Source organism: Kogia breviceps, chromosome 6, assembly GCF_026419965.1.
Source record: "Kogia breviceps isolate mKogBre1 chromosome 6, mKogBre1 haplotype 1, whole genome shotgun sequence".
NCBI lineage: Eukaryota > Metazoa > Chordata > Mammalia > Artiodactyla > Physeteridae > Kogia > Kogia breviceps.
Window position 1 is genome coordinate 128,301,899 of NC_081315.1, and position 16,117 is coordinate 128,318,015.

Genomic DNA, 16,117 nt, shown 5'->3' on the forward strand with positions numbered 1-16,117 from the left:
TGAGGTGGGGATAAATTAGACTAAAATGTTTAGCAGGATCTGGGTTAGAAAAGTGGCCTTACCCCAGGTCAGCAGTGTTGTATTGTGATTGGAGGGAGATAAGACTGGAGGCAGGGAGACCAGATAGAAGGACGTAATAACAGTTCAGGGAAGAGATGATCATCATCTGGGTTGTTAGCAAGGGGAAGGAAGAGAAGGAGATGCATTCCAGATACATTTAAGCAGATGAATAGTTAAGAGAGTGATGAATTAGACGTGGAGAACAAATAAGAAGGATGAGTCAACAGCGAATCCAATTTTCTAATTTAAGCAGTAGTCATGCTTAGTCAGGGAACGTTAGAGAAAGGTTAGGGGGTGGTAGTGAGGTTAGTTTTGAATTTAGTTTTAAGCACTGAAGGCCATCTTACAAATATGGCTCCAGAAGTGTGATTTAGGAGTTATTGGGTTATTGAAGAGATATGCCTTGAGTTTTCATATGAAATCTTTAGTGAATTGCTGTGAATTTTTCATTTCTTAAATTTTGTGTACTTTGTGTATGGCCAATTCCTTTTTTCTTACTCTTGGTCTATCCTTTTCATTGTATTGAGAGGAAATTATTTTGGCACAGAGTGGCAGGGGTAGGGAAGGAGAAGGATCAGCTGAACTGTCAGAAGTACTTAAAACACTTAAAACATCAAAGTAACATATCTTGGTCATTTTTGTTTTAATTATAATTTTTGCTGTCTTGTAAAATGATATAATGTAGTGTGATAGGCATAATGACAGATATAATGACAGCACATCATAATTTATACTTTGTCATTAAGGCTTGTCATTCTGAAAATATGCTTTTTTGTTATAGCTTCTTACATAAAAATTGGTGCGTGATAGAGTACATTCTAGGAGACATTTTAGGGATATTAGTGTCCCTTAGATGGTCATTGTTTTGTTTACTGAGCAGTCATTAGATATATTTGGAAAGATATAACTGGTATTAATAATGTGTATTGTGGGACTTCCCTGGTGGCGTAGTGGTTAAGAATCTGCCTGCCAATGCAGGGGACACGGGTTCAATCCCTGGTCCGTGAAGATCCCACATGCTGTGGAGCAGCTAAGCCTGTGCGCCACAACTACTGAGCCTGCTCCCTAGAGCCCAGGAGCCACAACCACTGAGCCCGTGAGCCACAGCTGCTGAAGCCTGCGGGCCTAGAGCCTGTGCTCCGCAACAAGAGAAGCCACTGCAGTGAGAAGCCTGCACACCACAACAAAGAGTAGCCCCTGCTAACCACAACTAGAGAAAGCCCACGCACTGCAACAAAGACCCAACACAGCCAAAATAATAATAATAATAATAATGTGTACTGTGAGGAAGTCAACAGTATTCTCAGGTACTTAAATTTTTCTCATATATGTCAATTTTTGTTTTTTTTCTCAGAGTTGAAGTAAAAACAGAATCTCAAGACCCCACATCTTCATGGAGATCACTTATTCCAGTCATAAAGGTCAATGTGAGCACGGTAAGTAAATTCCACTACAATTAATGTTTCATGGGTTAATAACAGAACCTTTTATTTTTGCAAATATAATTTTCACTTAAGAAAGTAATTTTGTAGAGGTCTTTGGGGTACATTCTTGATAAAGTGAAAGAATTATTTCAACACCAATACCATTTTAGCACAAATGTATAGACCTTAAAGGCTATTTATTTATTCATAAGTGCTCAAATTTCTTTAAACACTAGTCTAAATTGATCAGTGGAGCAATTTAAACAGTATATCGTGCTAAAGTGGAATCATTTAGTAGTTGCTTGAAAATGCTTGTTATTAGGTCAGCTGAGAAAAAAAAATATGGCCTAAATAGTATGGCATAATATCTCTTATATATATTTTTTTAGGGACGCTTGGCCTTTGGAAATCATTACCAACCTCAAACTCTGTGCATCAACTTTGATGATGCTTTCTTAACCTATACTACAAAACCACCTTCCAGTCATCTTGACCAGTTCATGCATATTGTGAAGGGAAAGCTGGAAAATGTTCGAGTCATGCTTGTTCCTAGTCCAAGATATGTTGGTCTTCAAAATGATGAGTAAGAAAGTCATAAAAATAACAAATAACTTCTTTATGCCTATTGTAGCTTATCATTTAGAATCTTTAGTATCCTTTTAATTTCTTTGCTATAAGTTGGGCAATAATTACGTATATTTCTCTATTAAATCAACTGAGAGTATTCCTGCTTTATAAGATAAATGGAGTTTATCCACTGGTAAACTCCTATTTTAAATATTTTTCTATAAGCGATTTTTCTTGTTTTTTAATTGTAATAGTTACTATTTATTGCCATTTAATATATGTCAGGCACTGTTTATAAGCTTATAATTTTTCTATCCTTTTCTCAGTGTATTTGGGAAATTTATTTTGGGCAATTGAGCCCTGATGTTTGTATGTTAGAAAATACACATTACAGGTAGGTTTTTATTTTCAGAAGGGATGGATAAATAGTAAATTCAACAAATTCATTATAGTAGAGGATCATTTGAGTTAATGAAAAGTTGAAAATTGAATCAGAATTACTCTTGGAAAACTGATGAAGTTAAGACAGTTTTGGAATTCAGTTGACATTTAAGTCCCAGTCAGTTTTCCACCTAGCTCTCCAGATTTGCTTTCCTTCAGTGAAGTAGCTCCTTGTTTTCCTTCAGTGAAGTAGCTCCTTGTTTTCCTTCAGTGAAGTAGCTCCTTGTGGTAATTACACATGGTAATAATGATGCACACTAGAGTCACCCTCCTTGTGGTGGGATGCTTCCATTCCAGAGGACTGGGACCCTCAGGTAACAGACACATGACTAGCGTCTGACTCCCAGGCCACATGTTCATGAGTGGGGTAAGGGCTCTTGAAATCTGTTATTCTCAATCACTATTCTTTTTTGTTAAGGAGTCTATGGTTAAATTTGTGTAATTTAAGTATTCATTTGATGAGTTTCCACTGTCTTAGCTTTTGTCTTTGTGTGTAGGCAATATAAAGTTTGAGGTTATGAGAAACATGATTGTTTCTTTTTAGTTCCAACTTTTGGCTAGCTTGCTATTACATTTTCTAGAGATTGGCTAGAATGACACAGTCATTTTCCCAGATTGAGTACCTGGGAGGCTCTGGGTCTACCTGGTTTCACACTCTTCAGGATCACTGAATTGCTAAGCATCTTGGAATAAGCTATGCACAAAATTCTGTATTTATGGGTGCAAGTTATAATACTGAAAAAAATAAATCTGGGTTTTTGTGAAAATTACTACAGAGTAAAATGAAAAAGTGTCCTGCTATTTGTATAAAAAGATTTAAAATTGTGTTTTTCACTCTTCAGAAGTAAGTTGGAGATTATATAATGAGATTAGACCCTAACCTTTGTGATTTAATACATATTTAGAAGATTGTGAATTTGTATGTGTTATATTATCTGATGATTGAGAGGTTAATTTTGATATGGAAGGAAGATATTGTGGTGTATGACAAAGACAAAAGTTGTTAAATCAAAGCAAGTAAAGAGGGAAGTTAATTGATGGTACAGAAACATTCATTCCAGAATTTGTGTTCAAGATGTTTGCTTTAAGTTTATTTCAAGTTGATCAACTAAATATTCTTGGAAATAGGTAATATAAAGTTGTTAAAAATGACCACATTTTCTTAATATAATGTTTCTGAAAGGTTATGCTTTATTTTACAATATATAAGATGATATTTTTAATCAGTTTTATAGTGTTATTAATATAAAGTGGTTGAATTTGAAGTCTAATTTTAAATTTATTGTTGCAAATGCAGAATATGATTATTATATTCCAAAGAACATTGTTCTTCCATTGTATTTAATTAAACTTTGTTTTAAATGGATTTCTCTCATTCAAAACTTAAAATGAAAAATGCAGAACAGATTTTTTTGTCTTTCTTTAACTGATTTTACTGGTCAAAAATTTTTCAGTGCCAATTTTTTATATAGTCTAATATAGAAAACAATTATGGAACAATTTATTGTATATGTGAAAGATGTTTTCCCTTTTCAAGTTTCTATACTTGATTGCTTTTTAGTTTTCTTTTTTGTTTTCACCCATTACCATCGTTAATTAGAATGCTGAACATTTTATATTCTGGAGATGTACTTAGTTTGCCTTGCACCTTCCTTTGTATAGACCACCAAGATTAATGGGAGAAGGTTTTGTGGTGATGCAGTCGAATGATGTTGACATCTACTATTACATGGATGAGCCAGGTATTATTTTTTGAAAATATGTTTCATAGCTACAGTTTTTTCTTCTATGAAATGCTGATATCGAATAATATTTTAAGTATCCTTGCTTAGGATATAAATTAGCATTAATAATGGTAAATGTGGATGTGAGAATGCCTACCTAAAAAATATATGTGTCACTTGTCAAAAGTTGAATATCACTTTAGTATTTCAGATCAAAAGAGAACAATATAGTAATCTTTCGTTCAAATTCCATTTTTGCAAGTATACTTCAAAAATCGTGAATACAAATGACCAGGAGTGAAAACCGTTAGAGAATGTGATGATAGTTAAGGTAGTTCATGCTGGCTTAGGGGAAAAAAATCACAGTAAGTTGGATTTGAGGCTTAAAGTTTAAGGATTGAAGTCCAGCTAGTTACCATGCTTCACAGGTGGCCTCAGTTTTATAAATAAGCTAACTATTGGATTTTTAGTCATTTTTTCCTAATTCTTGTTTTTCATACCTTTCAGGAGGTTTATTAGTTCAAAGTATGTTCAAAATTAGGATATTATTTGCCTTTTGTTTTGGTACCATGTTGTATTGATGGTGTAAAAGTTACAGGGGGCAAAACTTCTGGTGCTTTAGCATGAACCAAGGCAGTGATTCCAAACTAGACTAGTAATCCCTGTCTTTTTCACTGCCACGCAGTCACAATAAAACAAATGCCAGTGCACTTTACAGTGTCTTTGATTTAGCAGTAAAAATTACTTTTATCAGATCTTGACCCTTCAGTGAACTTTTTAATATTCATTTAATAAAATGATAAGAACACATAATACACTTCTGCCCCATACCAAAGTACACTGTTGTTTCGAGGAAAAGCACTCTGTGATTGAGTTCCAAGCTGAACTGTTTGCTCTTTTCATGGAATACCAGTTGTGCTTGAAAGAACAACTAGGGACAAACTATGGTTTTGAGCTTTCATGTGAAAGTTAGAATTTTGGAAAATTTAGGTCTGCCACTGTGAGTTTGATGACTTTTCTGATGAGACTACCAGTGATATTAACAATATGACTTTTAAAATGTTTAATAATGAAATTTGTCTATTTCGGAAAAATATGCATGTCTCAGTGAACCAATATTTTCCAAATGACCAATTCATGATGTCCGTAAAAGATTTATTCAGAGTGTAAGAGAGATCAGTAAATTTTAACGTGTCAGAGTATGAGAAGTTCAGCGATATGGTTTCAGATTCCACACTGCAAGTAATCTTTAAGAAATTACCACTTGTTGAATTTTGGTCTAGTGTCAAAGAATATCCAAAATTATCTGAAAAAGCTATTAAAATACTCCTCCCTTTTCTGTCTACCTATTTGTATGAGGCTATAGTGTTTCTACACTTCAATAGATTAAGTGTAGAAACAGCTGTGAGAATTCACTTGTTTTCTATTAAGCTGTATATTTAAGAAATTTGCCAAAATAAAAATGATGCTAATACTTCTCAATAAATTAGTTTTAGAAAATATGCTTATTTTGATTAAAAATATTTTCATTAAAAATGAAATAAAATTTTATTTGTTTTCATTAAAATGTAGTTATTTTTCACATCATGTTTTCATTAAATCTTATTAGACATTTTGTTATGTCAACATGTAATGAGTTTATTTTAAAAATAAAATTTTAAAATATTGCTCAATTCAAATTTTGAATATAGTAAATTTTGATAGATACAATACAAAAAAAAAATCCCACTTTGGGGTCCTCAATATAGAGTGTAAAGGGTTCCTGAGATCAAAAAATTTTTAGAAATGTTGATCTAAGGAAGCCTTTTAATGGTTATTTTAAGTAACTATCTTCATATTGTATATTTTGCAATATAGGACTTGTTCCAGAAGAAACAGAAGAAACTATTGAAGGAGAAATGAGCAGTGAGGATTGCAAACTACAAGATTTGCCTCCCTGTTGGGGACTGGATATAGTTTGTGGTAAAGGAACAGATTTCAACTATGGGCCATGGGCTGATAGGCAGAGGTACTTGATTCAATTATATTTCTAAGTCAAAAATTATAATACTATAATTTTTATTAAAAACTAGCTGAGTATCACTATTTTTATAAGCTATTTTGTTATGGCAGGGTAAGATATCACTAAACATTTTAATCCAAATAATTTGTCGAGAAATTGGCACAAGCAAGTTTGCTCTAAAGGAGGAGCTAATTCATTAGAAAAATGGTGAATGAGCAGGATATTTGTTGGTTCCTTGGTTTTTTCTTTTGTATTTAATCACCAAATATGCCAGAGATTGTTGGGACTATGGAGATTCAGAGCTAAAAGACATACATAGTTCAGTTTCAGAAAAAATAAACAAAAGAGTTTTATTAAGTGCTGCATTAGAGTTATGTAAAAAGTCTTGATGAAGAATTTAGAGAGGTACCGTATTAGTTTGCTGAGGCTGCCACAACAAAGTACCGCAGACTGTGTGGCTTAAACAGCAGAAATTTCTCACGTTCTTGAGGTTAGAATTCTGAGATCAAGGTTCCTTCTGAGGGCCGGGAGGGAAGGCTGTGTTCAAAGCCTCCCTCCTTGGCTTGTAGATGGTCATCTTCTCCCCGTATCTTCACATGGTCTTCTCTCTTGTGTGTTTTGTAGGTCTCTGTGTCCAAATTTCCTCTTCTTGCAAGAATACCAGTCATATTGGATTAGGGCCCACCCTACTGACCTCATTTTAACTTAATTACTTCTCTAAAGACCCTGTCTCTAACTATGGCCAAATTATGAGGTACTGAGGATTAGGACATATGAATTTTAGGGGGACACAATTTGGCCCATGACAGGTTCATAACTCATACTGAAGAGGAGAGAACTGGGGAATGCTTTTTGGTTGAGGTAATATGTGAGTTGAGTTTTGAAACGTAAGTAAGAATTAGCCAGGGAAGGAAGGGAAGGGTAAATAATCAAGGCAAGGGAGGAGTTCTGCCAATGCATGATGGCAGTGGAGAATTGTCTTAGTAAGTTCTATAGGTTGTTAAAGAGATTTGTAGGTAGTTAAGAAATATATAGATTTTATACTGGAGGTAATAGGGAGTGCCTGAAAGGTAAAAAAGGGTTTTTTATTTCTTAGTTATTCTATTAATTTTGAAGTAATTTTCTATTTTTAATATATTATGAACATCTACCTACTTATTGAAGAATTTTAAACAAAGGAGGGGACATGTACTACTATTTATGAGGGAACATCTGAATTTTTATGTAAATATACATTGTTTAAAGCTAGTTTAGTCTTTCATAAACTAGCTTGAATGGAGAAATACAAGCTTAATCAGTCACTGAGGCAGATATTACTGGGCCACTGATGGACTACTAAGAGTGCTGATACTCACTTGATATACTGACTCTTTTTATACTTAATTGTTTTATTGTTTTATTTTTTGAATTTTATTTTATTTTATGTTTTTATACAGCAGGTTCTTATTGGTTATCTATTTTATACATATTAGGGCCTATATGTCAATCCCAGCACCACAAACCACCCCCGCCGCCTCCCCCCTTGGTGTCCATACGTTTGTTCTCTACATCTGTGTCTCTATTTCTGCCTTGCAAACTATACTTAATTGTTTTAAAAAGTTCTTTCTAAGCCTGGGCGCAGCAACGAAGACCCAACGCAGCCAAAAAACAAAAAAAAAGTGCTTTCTACCTAGCATTGTTAGAAGAACTATATACTTTACTACATTCTGTTAACCTTGGTATCTCTAGCATATAGAAATACCTGCTTCATTAAGTAGCTCCTTAAATAATAGTTGTATGGTAAATGTATAAGTGTGTTATTTGAATACTTGGAGTATGCTAATACAGTACTTCATTAAGTTCTGGGTTAGATTATTAGACCCGAAGGTAAACATAGATTAAAATTTCAGGTTAGAAAACAAATATTTTTTAAATTACTGGATTAAAATTTTCCTTTTATAATAAAATTTTTCATACATTAAACCATGCTGTATTTACTGTGGAGTAGTTGAAAATGAGGGGTTTTACATTCCCTTAAGTAACAGTTACACTTGGCTATATTTGAAAGGAAAAAATTAAAGCAGTGCTTTAACACAGACACAGAATATTTTTGCATTTTAGAATTTGAATAAAGTGTGATTCTTCTTAAACTATATTTAATTGTATTGCACTAAGACAAGTATTAGGCTATATTTACATGAAAATCCTAGCTAAAATTCTTTTAATACATAGTCTTATTCACTCCTTGGGTGATCTTCATGATACTGAAGATAACATGAAAGAGAACTTTGCTTTACCAACTCCCTGAGTAGGTCCTGCCACTGCTAGGAGAGAACAGCAATACATTTTTTAACCTGGACTTAACAAAACCATTCAGATTTATTAAAAAGAAAGAAGAAAGAAAGAAATTTATCACATGGGTTTAGTTTCCTTGTGTGAGTAATAATAGTATTTATCTCCTCCCTTATATATGCAAATTGTGCATTTCCTCTCTTGTAGCCCATTTCCTTTTCTCCTTCCCCATACTGAGTTTCTAAACAAATATGAACTGTTATCAGAAATGTTAATTAGGTCATTTTTTAAAGTATCTACATATTAGTGTAAGAGATATAGAAAGATATCTCAACTGTTTTATTATTGGGTAGTTCACTCAGCATTGTGAGTTTTTGATCTCTGATGTAGCATGACTTTATTTAGCTTATAGATTTTAATGTCAGTTCTATTATCTTTACATGATTTTCTTTTTTTTTTTTTTTTTTACCATCTTTATTGGAGTATAATTGCTTTACAGTGGTGTGTTGGTTTCTGTTGTATAACAAAGTGAATCAGCTATACATATACATACATCCCCATATCCCCTCCCTCTTGTGTCTGAATCTTTGAGACACTCAGCTTTTCTTTTTAAGAGTTTTCATGACAGAGTTGAAATATAAACTTTATAAATTCGTACTTAACTCCTTAATGATAACTATAATAATGCAAATATTCCTGATATTGTCTGGCCTTTTATTGCTTTCCCTTAAGTGCTTTCATTTATATTTTCACACTTGATCTTCATAACAGTGAGAGACACAAGGACAGGTATGGTGATCTGATTATACCTGTGAGAAAATAGAGACACAGAAGTTCAGTGATTTGGGCAAGATAGTAAAGCTATAGCATCTAGAGCCAAGATTCAGACCAACCCTTAAAGTCCACTGCTTTTTTCATTATATCCTGCTACCCATTTTATAGTCCATGATCACCTCATGATCAGATGGATTCTTTGTCTTGAAAGCTTAGTTTTATATATTTGTGTCTTAGCCAAAACATTTACAGACTTAATTTTCTTTTCATGTCTATAATGGATCAGTTTGCAAATTTTGTTCTGTTGATCTGATTTTTCCCAGTCAGTTTATTCCAAGCAGCATTTCCTGTTACTGATGACTCCTTCCTCAGCTCTTCCTATTTAAAAGTCAGAAACTGATATTTTTCTGAATGTATGAGTAACATGCTAATTTTTAATTATATAGAAGACTATGAATTGAAAGTTTCTTGGTTTCTTTCATGTTTGTCAAATGATATGGGGAGGCAAATACATTAGAGTCCTAGCCTCCAAACACTTCCTTCTTTTTAGAAATCTCTTGCTCTTTAGACTCTTATTGTTATAACATTGATTAATAGTGATTATGAAAATAATAGAAATACACTTTCTTCATGTGCCATGTACTGCCAAGTCTTTTTCATATATGTTGTCATTTAATTATTGGATCTATTCTCTGAGACTGGTTATGATAATCCTCTTTTACAGGTGAGGAAGCAGGCGAGTGTCCTCAGAAAGGTTAAGTAGTAATTGTCCAGAGTGGAATGATTCTAATTAAACCATCCCCCTTCAGCTCTTTCTTTGCCATTTGCACCACAATTGATATACCTGTAGAAAGTCTTTAATTTTTCACAGTATATTTGAATAGTGCAAATTTGGTCTTACCTATGTCTTATTTGATAGTAGTATATTAAGTGCTCAAAGCTCATTGATCTCTGGAAGTATAAAACATTGGAGAAAACAGTCTTTCATTTTATTGAAAGGAAATCATGGTAGGTGTTATTTTGTGACTTATAATTTTTTTTTTCAATTTTTTGTCTAATTGTTAAATAAGATAGCAGTGGTAATAGAAAGTTATAATACTGATTTTGTCTCTTATCAGAGGTAATTTTATTTGAATAACTTGTCATTATATGTCTTTCTTCCTCCTTATTTAGAGATTGTTTATGGAAGTTCTTCTTCCCTCCTGATTATCAAGTTCTGAAAGTCTCTGAAATTGCACAGCCTGAGAGACCAAGACAGATCCTTGCTTTTGAACTACGAATGAATATCATTGCAGATGCTACAATTGACTTGCTGTTTACCAAAAATAGGGTAATTATTGAAATAATATAGTAGAAAATTATGTGTCAAATTTGAACATTATTTTCCAGAGTATCTTTCTGATGACTAGTCCTATACTCAGATTCATTTCTATGAGCTTCCCTGACCCCCACCCCCAGTAATTGTGTGTATGTTACTTTCATTAAGTGCCAAATAGTAGAAAGAAGTTAACTAATAATAATAGACCTTTATACTATAGTCTGATTCATTTTCTCCTTTAAATCAGGCCAAACTGTTTTAGTATATTTTTGGTATAAATTTGAACTTTTGCTCTTAGGAACTTTTAATACCTATTTAATATTATTGATGATTAAATTTTGTCTTTGATAACAACTGAAAAGTAAAGATGGGAGTGTAAGTATAATAAATGTCTCATGAATTATTTTTTGCTTTTGGTAGGAAACAAATGCTGTACATGTAAATGTCGGAGCTGGCTCATATTTAGAAATTAATATTCCAATGACAGTCGAGGAAAATGGTAAGCTACAATGAGTGTTTTTCTGTTTTAAGTGTTTAGTAGGGGAATAATTAATATATAAACAATTGCTAATCCAGTTAGACTAAAATTAATGGGGTTTTCTTTTTCAGCTTTTTATTATATTTTGATGTGCCTGTCGTTAGTAAATACTATATTATTCATGCACTTGGAGAGAAGGGAAAAGTGTTTTAATCAAGCTAGGTCTTATTATTCTGTGCTTTCATTATACCTTACACTTCTTTTGTAAGTTTGTGCGTAGTTTGCTTAGTGTATGTTTTTCCTGTTAGTCTGTTGCTCTGTGAAGGCTGGTGCTACGTATTTCTTTTCACTGGTGTATACCTGTGCCAAGCCCAGGACCTGGCATGTGGTCCATGGGCAGAAATAGATTGAATGACTAATAGGCTTTGTTTTAGGTTATATTGTTAGTAGATTTTTGTCAGGAAGTAACCTGGGTACTTTGAATAGCATAACTTTAAGAAAGCAGAATATTTCATATTTAAAATATTAAATCATGCCCTGATTAGCTGTAGTTTTATCTGAGCTAAAATAATCTTAGTTCATTATGAATTTGAAATTTGGGCTCTGATACAGGTTAATCAGTAACATGATTAAATACTTTATTGTTAAATTTATCAAAATACTATATAGTCTCCCTCATTTCTCCTTGTTCTTCCCATCCTCTTATTACATTTGTAATTGAGACCAGTTGAAATGAAATTTTGCTTTATTTCTTCACTTTCTTGAGAGTATGGAGAGTAGCAACTCACCAATGTTTTTATTTTTTTTTTTTTTTTTTTTTTTTTTTTTTTTTTTTTTTTTTTTTTTTTTTTTTTTTTTTTGCGGTATGCGGGCCTCTCACTGCTGTGGCCTCTCCCGTTGCGGAGCACAGGCTCCGGATGCGCAGGCCTAGCGGCCATGGCTCACGGGCTTAGTTGCTCCGCAGCATGTGGGATCTTCCCGGACCAGGGCACGAACCCGTGACCCCTGCATCGGCAGGCGGATTCTCAACCACTGCGCCACCAGGGAAGCCCTCACCAATGTTTTTAAATTACTGAATAGCAGTGTTACTGTTGCTAAGTATAATTAGAATAATTTTGATGTATTTCTTGGCTCTCTTTTCTTGTTTCTGTCACTCATTTTGTTGCTACGATAAGAAGAAAACAGGCAAAGGTGTTGACTAGATTTATTAGCTTGCATAAAAAGGTAGCAGTTGAGTCTGCCTGGCCTGCTTAGATAATTAATTGAAAAAGTGACCTAGAATGAGATAGTATATCTTTTCCCTGTAACTTTAGGGGTATTACACTGAAGAACTAAAACCTTATCTTAGTTACTTTTAAAAGAATAACCTAAGTCTTGAAGCAGATGCTTGAGATTCTCTAGGATTCAGAGTAGTCAGTTGGAAAGAAGCATCTTTCAGGATAGCCTTAATTACTGATATATAGGACCTCTGATTCTGTAGGGGAAGAGGCTGTTGAGGGTTGCACAGAATTGAGAATGGTTCAGTTAAGGGAGGGCTTCTGCCTTTTTTTTTTTTTTTTTGATTTGTTTATTTATCTTTGGCTGCGTTGGGTCTTCGTTGCTGCGCATGGGCTTTTTCTAGTTGTGGCGAGTGGGGGCTTCTCGTTGCGGAGCACAGGCTCTAGGTGCATGGGCTTCAGTAGTTGTAGCACGTGGGCTCAGCATTTGTGGCTCGCGGGCTCTATAGCGCAGGCTCAGCATTTGTGGTGCACGAGCTTAGTTGCTCCGCGGTATGTGGGATCCTCCTGGACCAGGGCTTGAACCCGTGTCCCCTGCATTGGCAGGCAGATTCTAAACCACTGCGTCACCAGGGAAGCCCCTCTGCCTTTTTAAACTGATGATGCATATAGGAAATAATATTTGTACAGATTTTGGGGGGCTACATTTATTGGTGCACTGGGGTAAAGGGACCATCTGAGGACTGAAGCATCAATATCTTGAGCATCTACCTATTATGAATTCATGGGAAGTGCCACAGCACACTGACTGTTGAACTGAGTGAGTTAAGTGTCTAAGGAAAACCCAGTCAAGTTCTTGGTAAAGGTTAGGTGGCTTTTAAGATGACTGTCTTCAAAGGGAAAAATAGACTTAGTTCTTAGACAATAACAAAATGTAATTAGACAACATTTAAAAACTGGTCCCAGAGATTCAGGTGTTTGGGGAAAAAAGAATGCCCAGAGCAGGATGCATGTTGAATTAGCCATATAAGAATGTTCATAGTGTTAGTGTTCATAGAAGGGCAGTCCATCAAGAAAAGAAGTGTAATACTCTGAACCTTTCTGCTTTTATTCAGAATGGGGCTGTGTTGTTTGATAACTGTCACTATGTAAGGAATAGTTTTTTGTTTAGCGACTGTCATTACACATTTTTTTCAATAATTTATTTGTGCAGTCTCCTGACTTCTCTCCTACCTATTCTTGCCCTGATGGGTGGATTTTGAACAAGGATATGATATATTAGATCCAGCCTATTCCCTTTTTTTTTTTTTTTTTATACTGCCTTTTCTACAGACAGATTTCAGGCTCTTTGAAGACATTTAGTGAAAGGGTCTGTCCTGGGTGGTGGAGTAGATTTGGATTTCTAGCATTGCCTATCTGTAGCTATGACTAACTCCAAGATTTTCTTATTGGGATATTCAAAGCCATGTTTTCAATACCTCTATAATAAAGCTGGTGTTTTAATTTCCAAAAAAAAAGAAAAAAAAACTGTCACTACATAAGGGATAGTTGAAAATGATGAGAATATGTACCCTTGAGTCAGTAAAAAAAAAAGACATGGGAGCAGTCTTAAATATTTGCACACTATCATTTGGAAAATAGACTTGTAGTTTTGCACTGGAAAGCAGAGTCAGGATAGACCTTATATGAAGATGGAACTCTTCCATCAGAGCTGTCCGAAATGAGAAAGGTTACCTATTAGATAGTATACTCCACATTATTGGGGGTGTATTTAAATAGTGTCTGATTACCATTTTTCAGGAATTCCTTCTTTGGGTGGTGGGGGAATTTGTTTCCAGTCTAAAATTTTTAATTATATGTATATATTTCTTTAGGTTCTTAATTTTTATGTTTTCACTTATTTTAGGTTACACCCCTGCAATTAAAGGACAACTCTTACATGTTGATGCCACTACCAGCATGCAATACCGGACTCTTTTAGAAGCAGAAATGTTAGCAGTAAGTCTAGAGTATATGATGATATGCCTACATCCACAAAATACAAATTTGGTTTTAATTTTTTAATATAAAATTTTAATGGCCAGGAGGTCATCAAATGATCAGTCTTCTCATTCAAGAATGACCAGATGCTCTTGACCATGCTTTTGGGAAGAGGTATAGATTCCCAGTGCCGTGGACTCCCTTTGGCATCTCTCTGTTGCTCTTCTTTTGGGGGAAATGAATATAAGGCAACACTACATGCGTTTTTGGCCTTTAAAAATGCGAAAAGTTCTCAGTGTATTGTTTTTAAACTTCATTGTATGCTAGACTAGCTCTCTCCTATGCTGTAAGTAAGATAATTTTTTACTCTGTGTTTTCTGGCCCCATCAGATTCTCAGGGCTTAATAGTTCATTGTCCTTTTTTACTTGATGAATAAGGTAAAAGGAAAAAAATCTTACTGATACCCTGAATTGCTCCGTATTAGAAACAGAGTAAATATGGAAATGCTCATGATTGAAAACTGCAGGTCAGGAACTCATTAATCAAGCAGATTATTATTTTTTCTCAGGGGTGACAATAACACCAATAATAACAAAAGTCACTGCGTAGAATGGCTGATATTTAGAGAGGATTCTTTTATATTAGATGATGTCATTAGGTCCTTAATTGCTTGTCTAAACAAGCATATTTATATATGATATATGTAAATTAAGAAGAAAATTTTGCAATTACCAAGAATATAATGAATACTATAAATGTGAATATTCAGCATTTTAATGAACTCCTGAGCTATTGCTGATAAATGGTGCTGTGCAATAATGGTATTCCTGGCCAGGCAGCTCTTGCATTTGCAGAATTGCCAAGCTTTGGCAGGTGGAATATACCACAAAGCATCATGTCAGATTTATAACTACTGTGCTGTTAAATGAGAACCGAGGAGGCACTGGTGGCCAAACTTCTGTGTGACAGTATGCATTGCATTCTACTCTGCCTGACCCTGAGCCTCTCACTTAACGTATTAGGTTTAAAGAAGAGTTAGTGAAGTTGGCTGTTACTCTGTTTGTTTAGCTACAGTATCAAAACTGTAACCTGATTTGTTCTTAAAGTTTTCTGGCCACATCATGGCTTAGTATTTCAAGGAGCTGGATGTAACCATGGATACTGACCTTTAGCCACAGCAATATTAAAATCTCTAAGGGACATTCTGTTTGGCTCAGTAGGAAAATAAGTTTTTTTTTTTTTTTTAAATTCATTAATTTATTATTTATTTATGGCTGTGTTGGGTTTTCGTTTCTGTGCGAGGGTTTTCTCTAGTTGTGGCAAGCGGGGGCCATTCTTCATCGCGGTGCGTGGGCCTCTCACTATCGCGGCCTCTTGTTGCGGAGCACAGGCTCCAGACGCGCAGGCTCAGTTATTGTGGCTCACGGGCCTAGTTGTTCCACGGCATGTGGGATCCTCCCAGACCAGGGCTCGAACCCGTGTCCCCTGCATTGGCAGGCAGATTCTCAACCACTGTGCCACCAGGGAAGCCCCGGAAAATAAGTTTTAATTACTTGCCAGTTTGTGCGAGTTCATTTCTAATGCTGTCACACAATGTCATATTTTAACCTCTCACATTTTAACTTAACATTTGGTTTGCAGTTTCACATCAATGCCAGCTACCCCCGAATATGGAACATGCCACAGACATGGCAGTGTGAATTAGAGGTTTATAAGGCCACCTACCACTTCATCTTTGCACAGAAGAATTTCTTCACAGGTAATTTTCTAATAAGTATAAATACAATGAGATTTGAGATTTATCATAGTGAACTTGTTTATAGTCAATAAGTTTTGCTTTTAGATTCAACATAGGGACTT

The 16,117-nt window shown here is 34.7% G+C and overlaps 1 protein-coding gene across 7 annotated transcripts in view; it reads left to right on the top strand.

Annotated features, from left to right (window-relative positions):
- Positions 1-16,117, top strand: part of BLTP1 (bridge-like lipid transfer protein family member 1) — a 207,117-nt gene that overhangs the window by 41,511 nt on the left and 149,489 nt on the right. For all 7 annotated transcript variants that reach the window (XM_059067561.2, XM_067036610.1, XM_067036614.1 and 4 more), the window contains exons 8-15: positions 1,415-1,496; positions 1,874-2,067; positions 4,155-4,234; positions 6,074-6,224; positions 10,437-10,593; positions 11,002-11,080; positions 14,183-14,274; positions 15,899-16,016. In XM_059067561.2, coding sequence (XP_058923544.1) covers positions 1,415-1,496; positions 1,874-2,067; positions 4,155-4,234; positions 6,074-6,224; positions 10,437-10,593; positions 11,002-11,080; positions 14,183-14,274; positions 15,899-16,016 — 953 coding nt within the window. The remainder of the gene's footprint in view (positions 1-1,414; positions 1,497-1,873; positions 2,068-4,154; positions 4,235-6,073; positions 6,225-10,436; positions 10,594-11,001; positions 11,081-14,182; positions 14,275-15,898; positions 16,017-16,117) is intronic.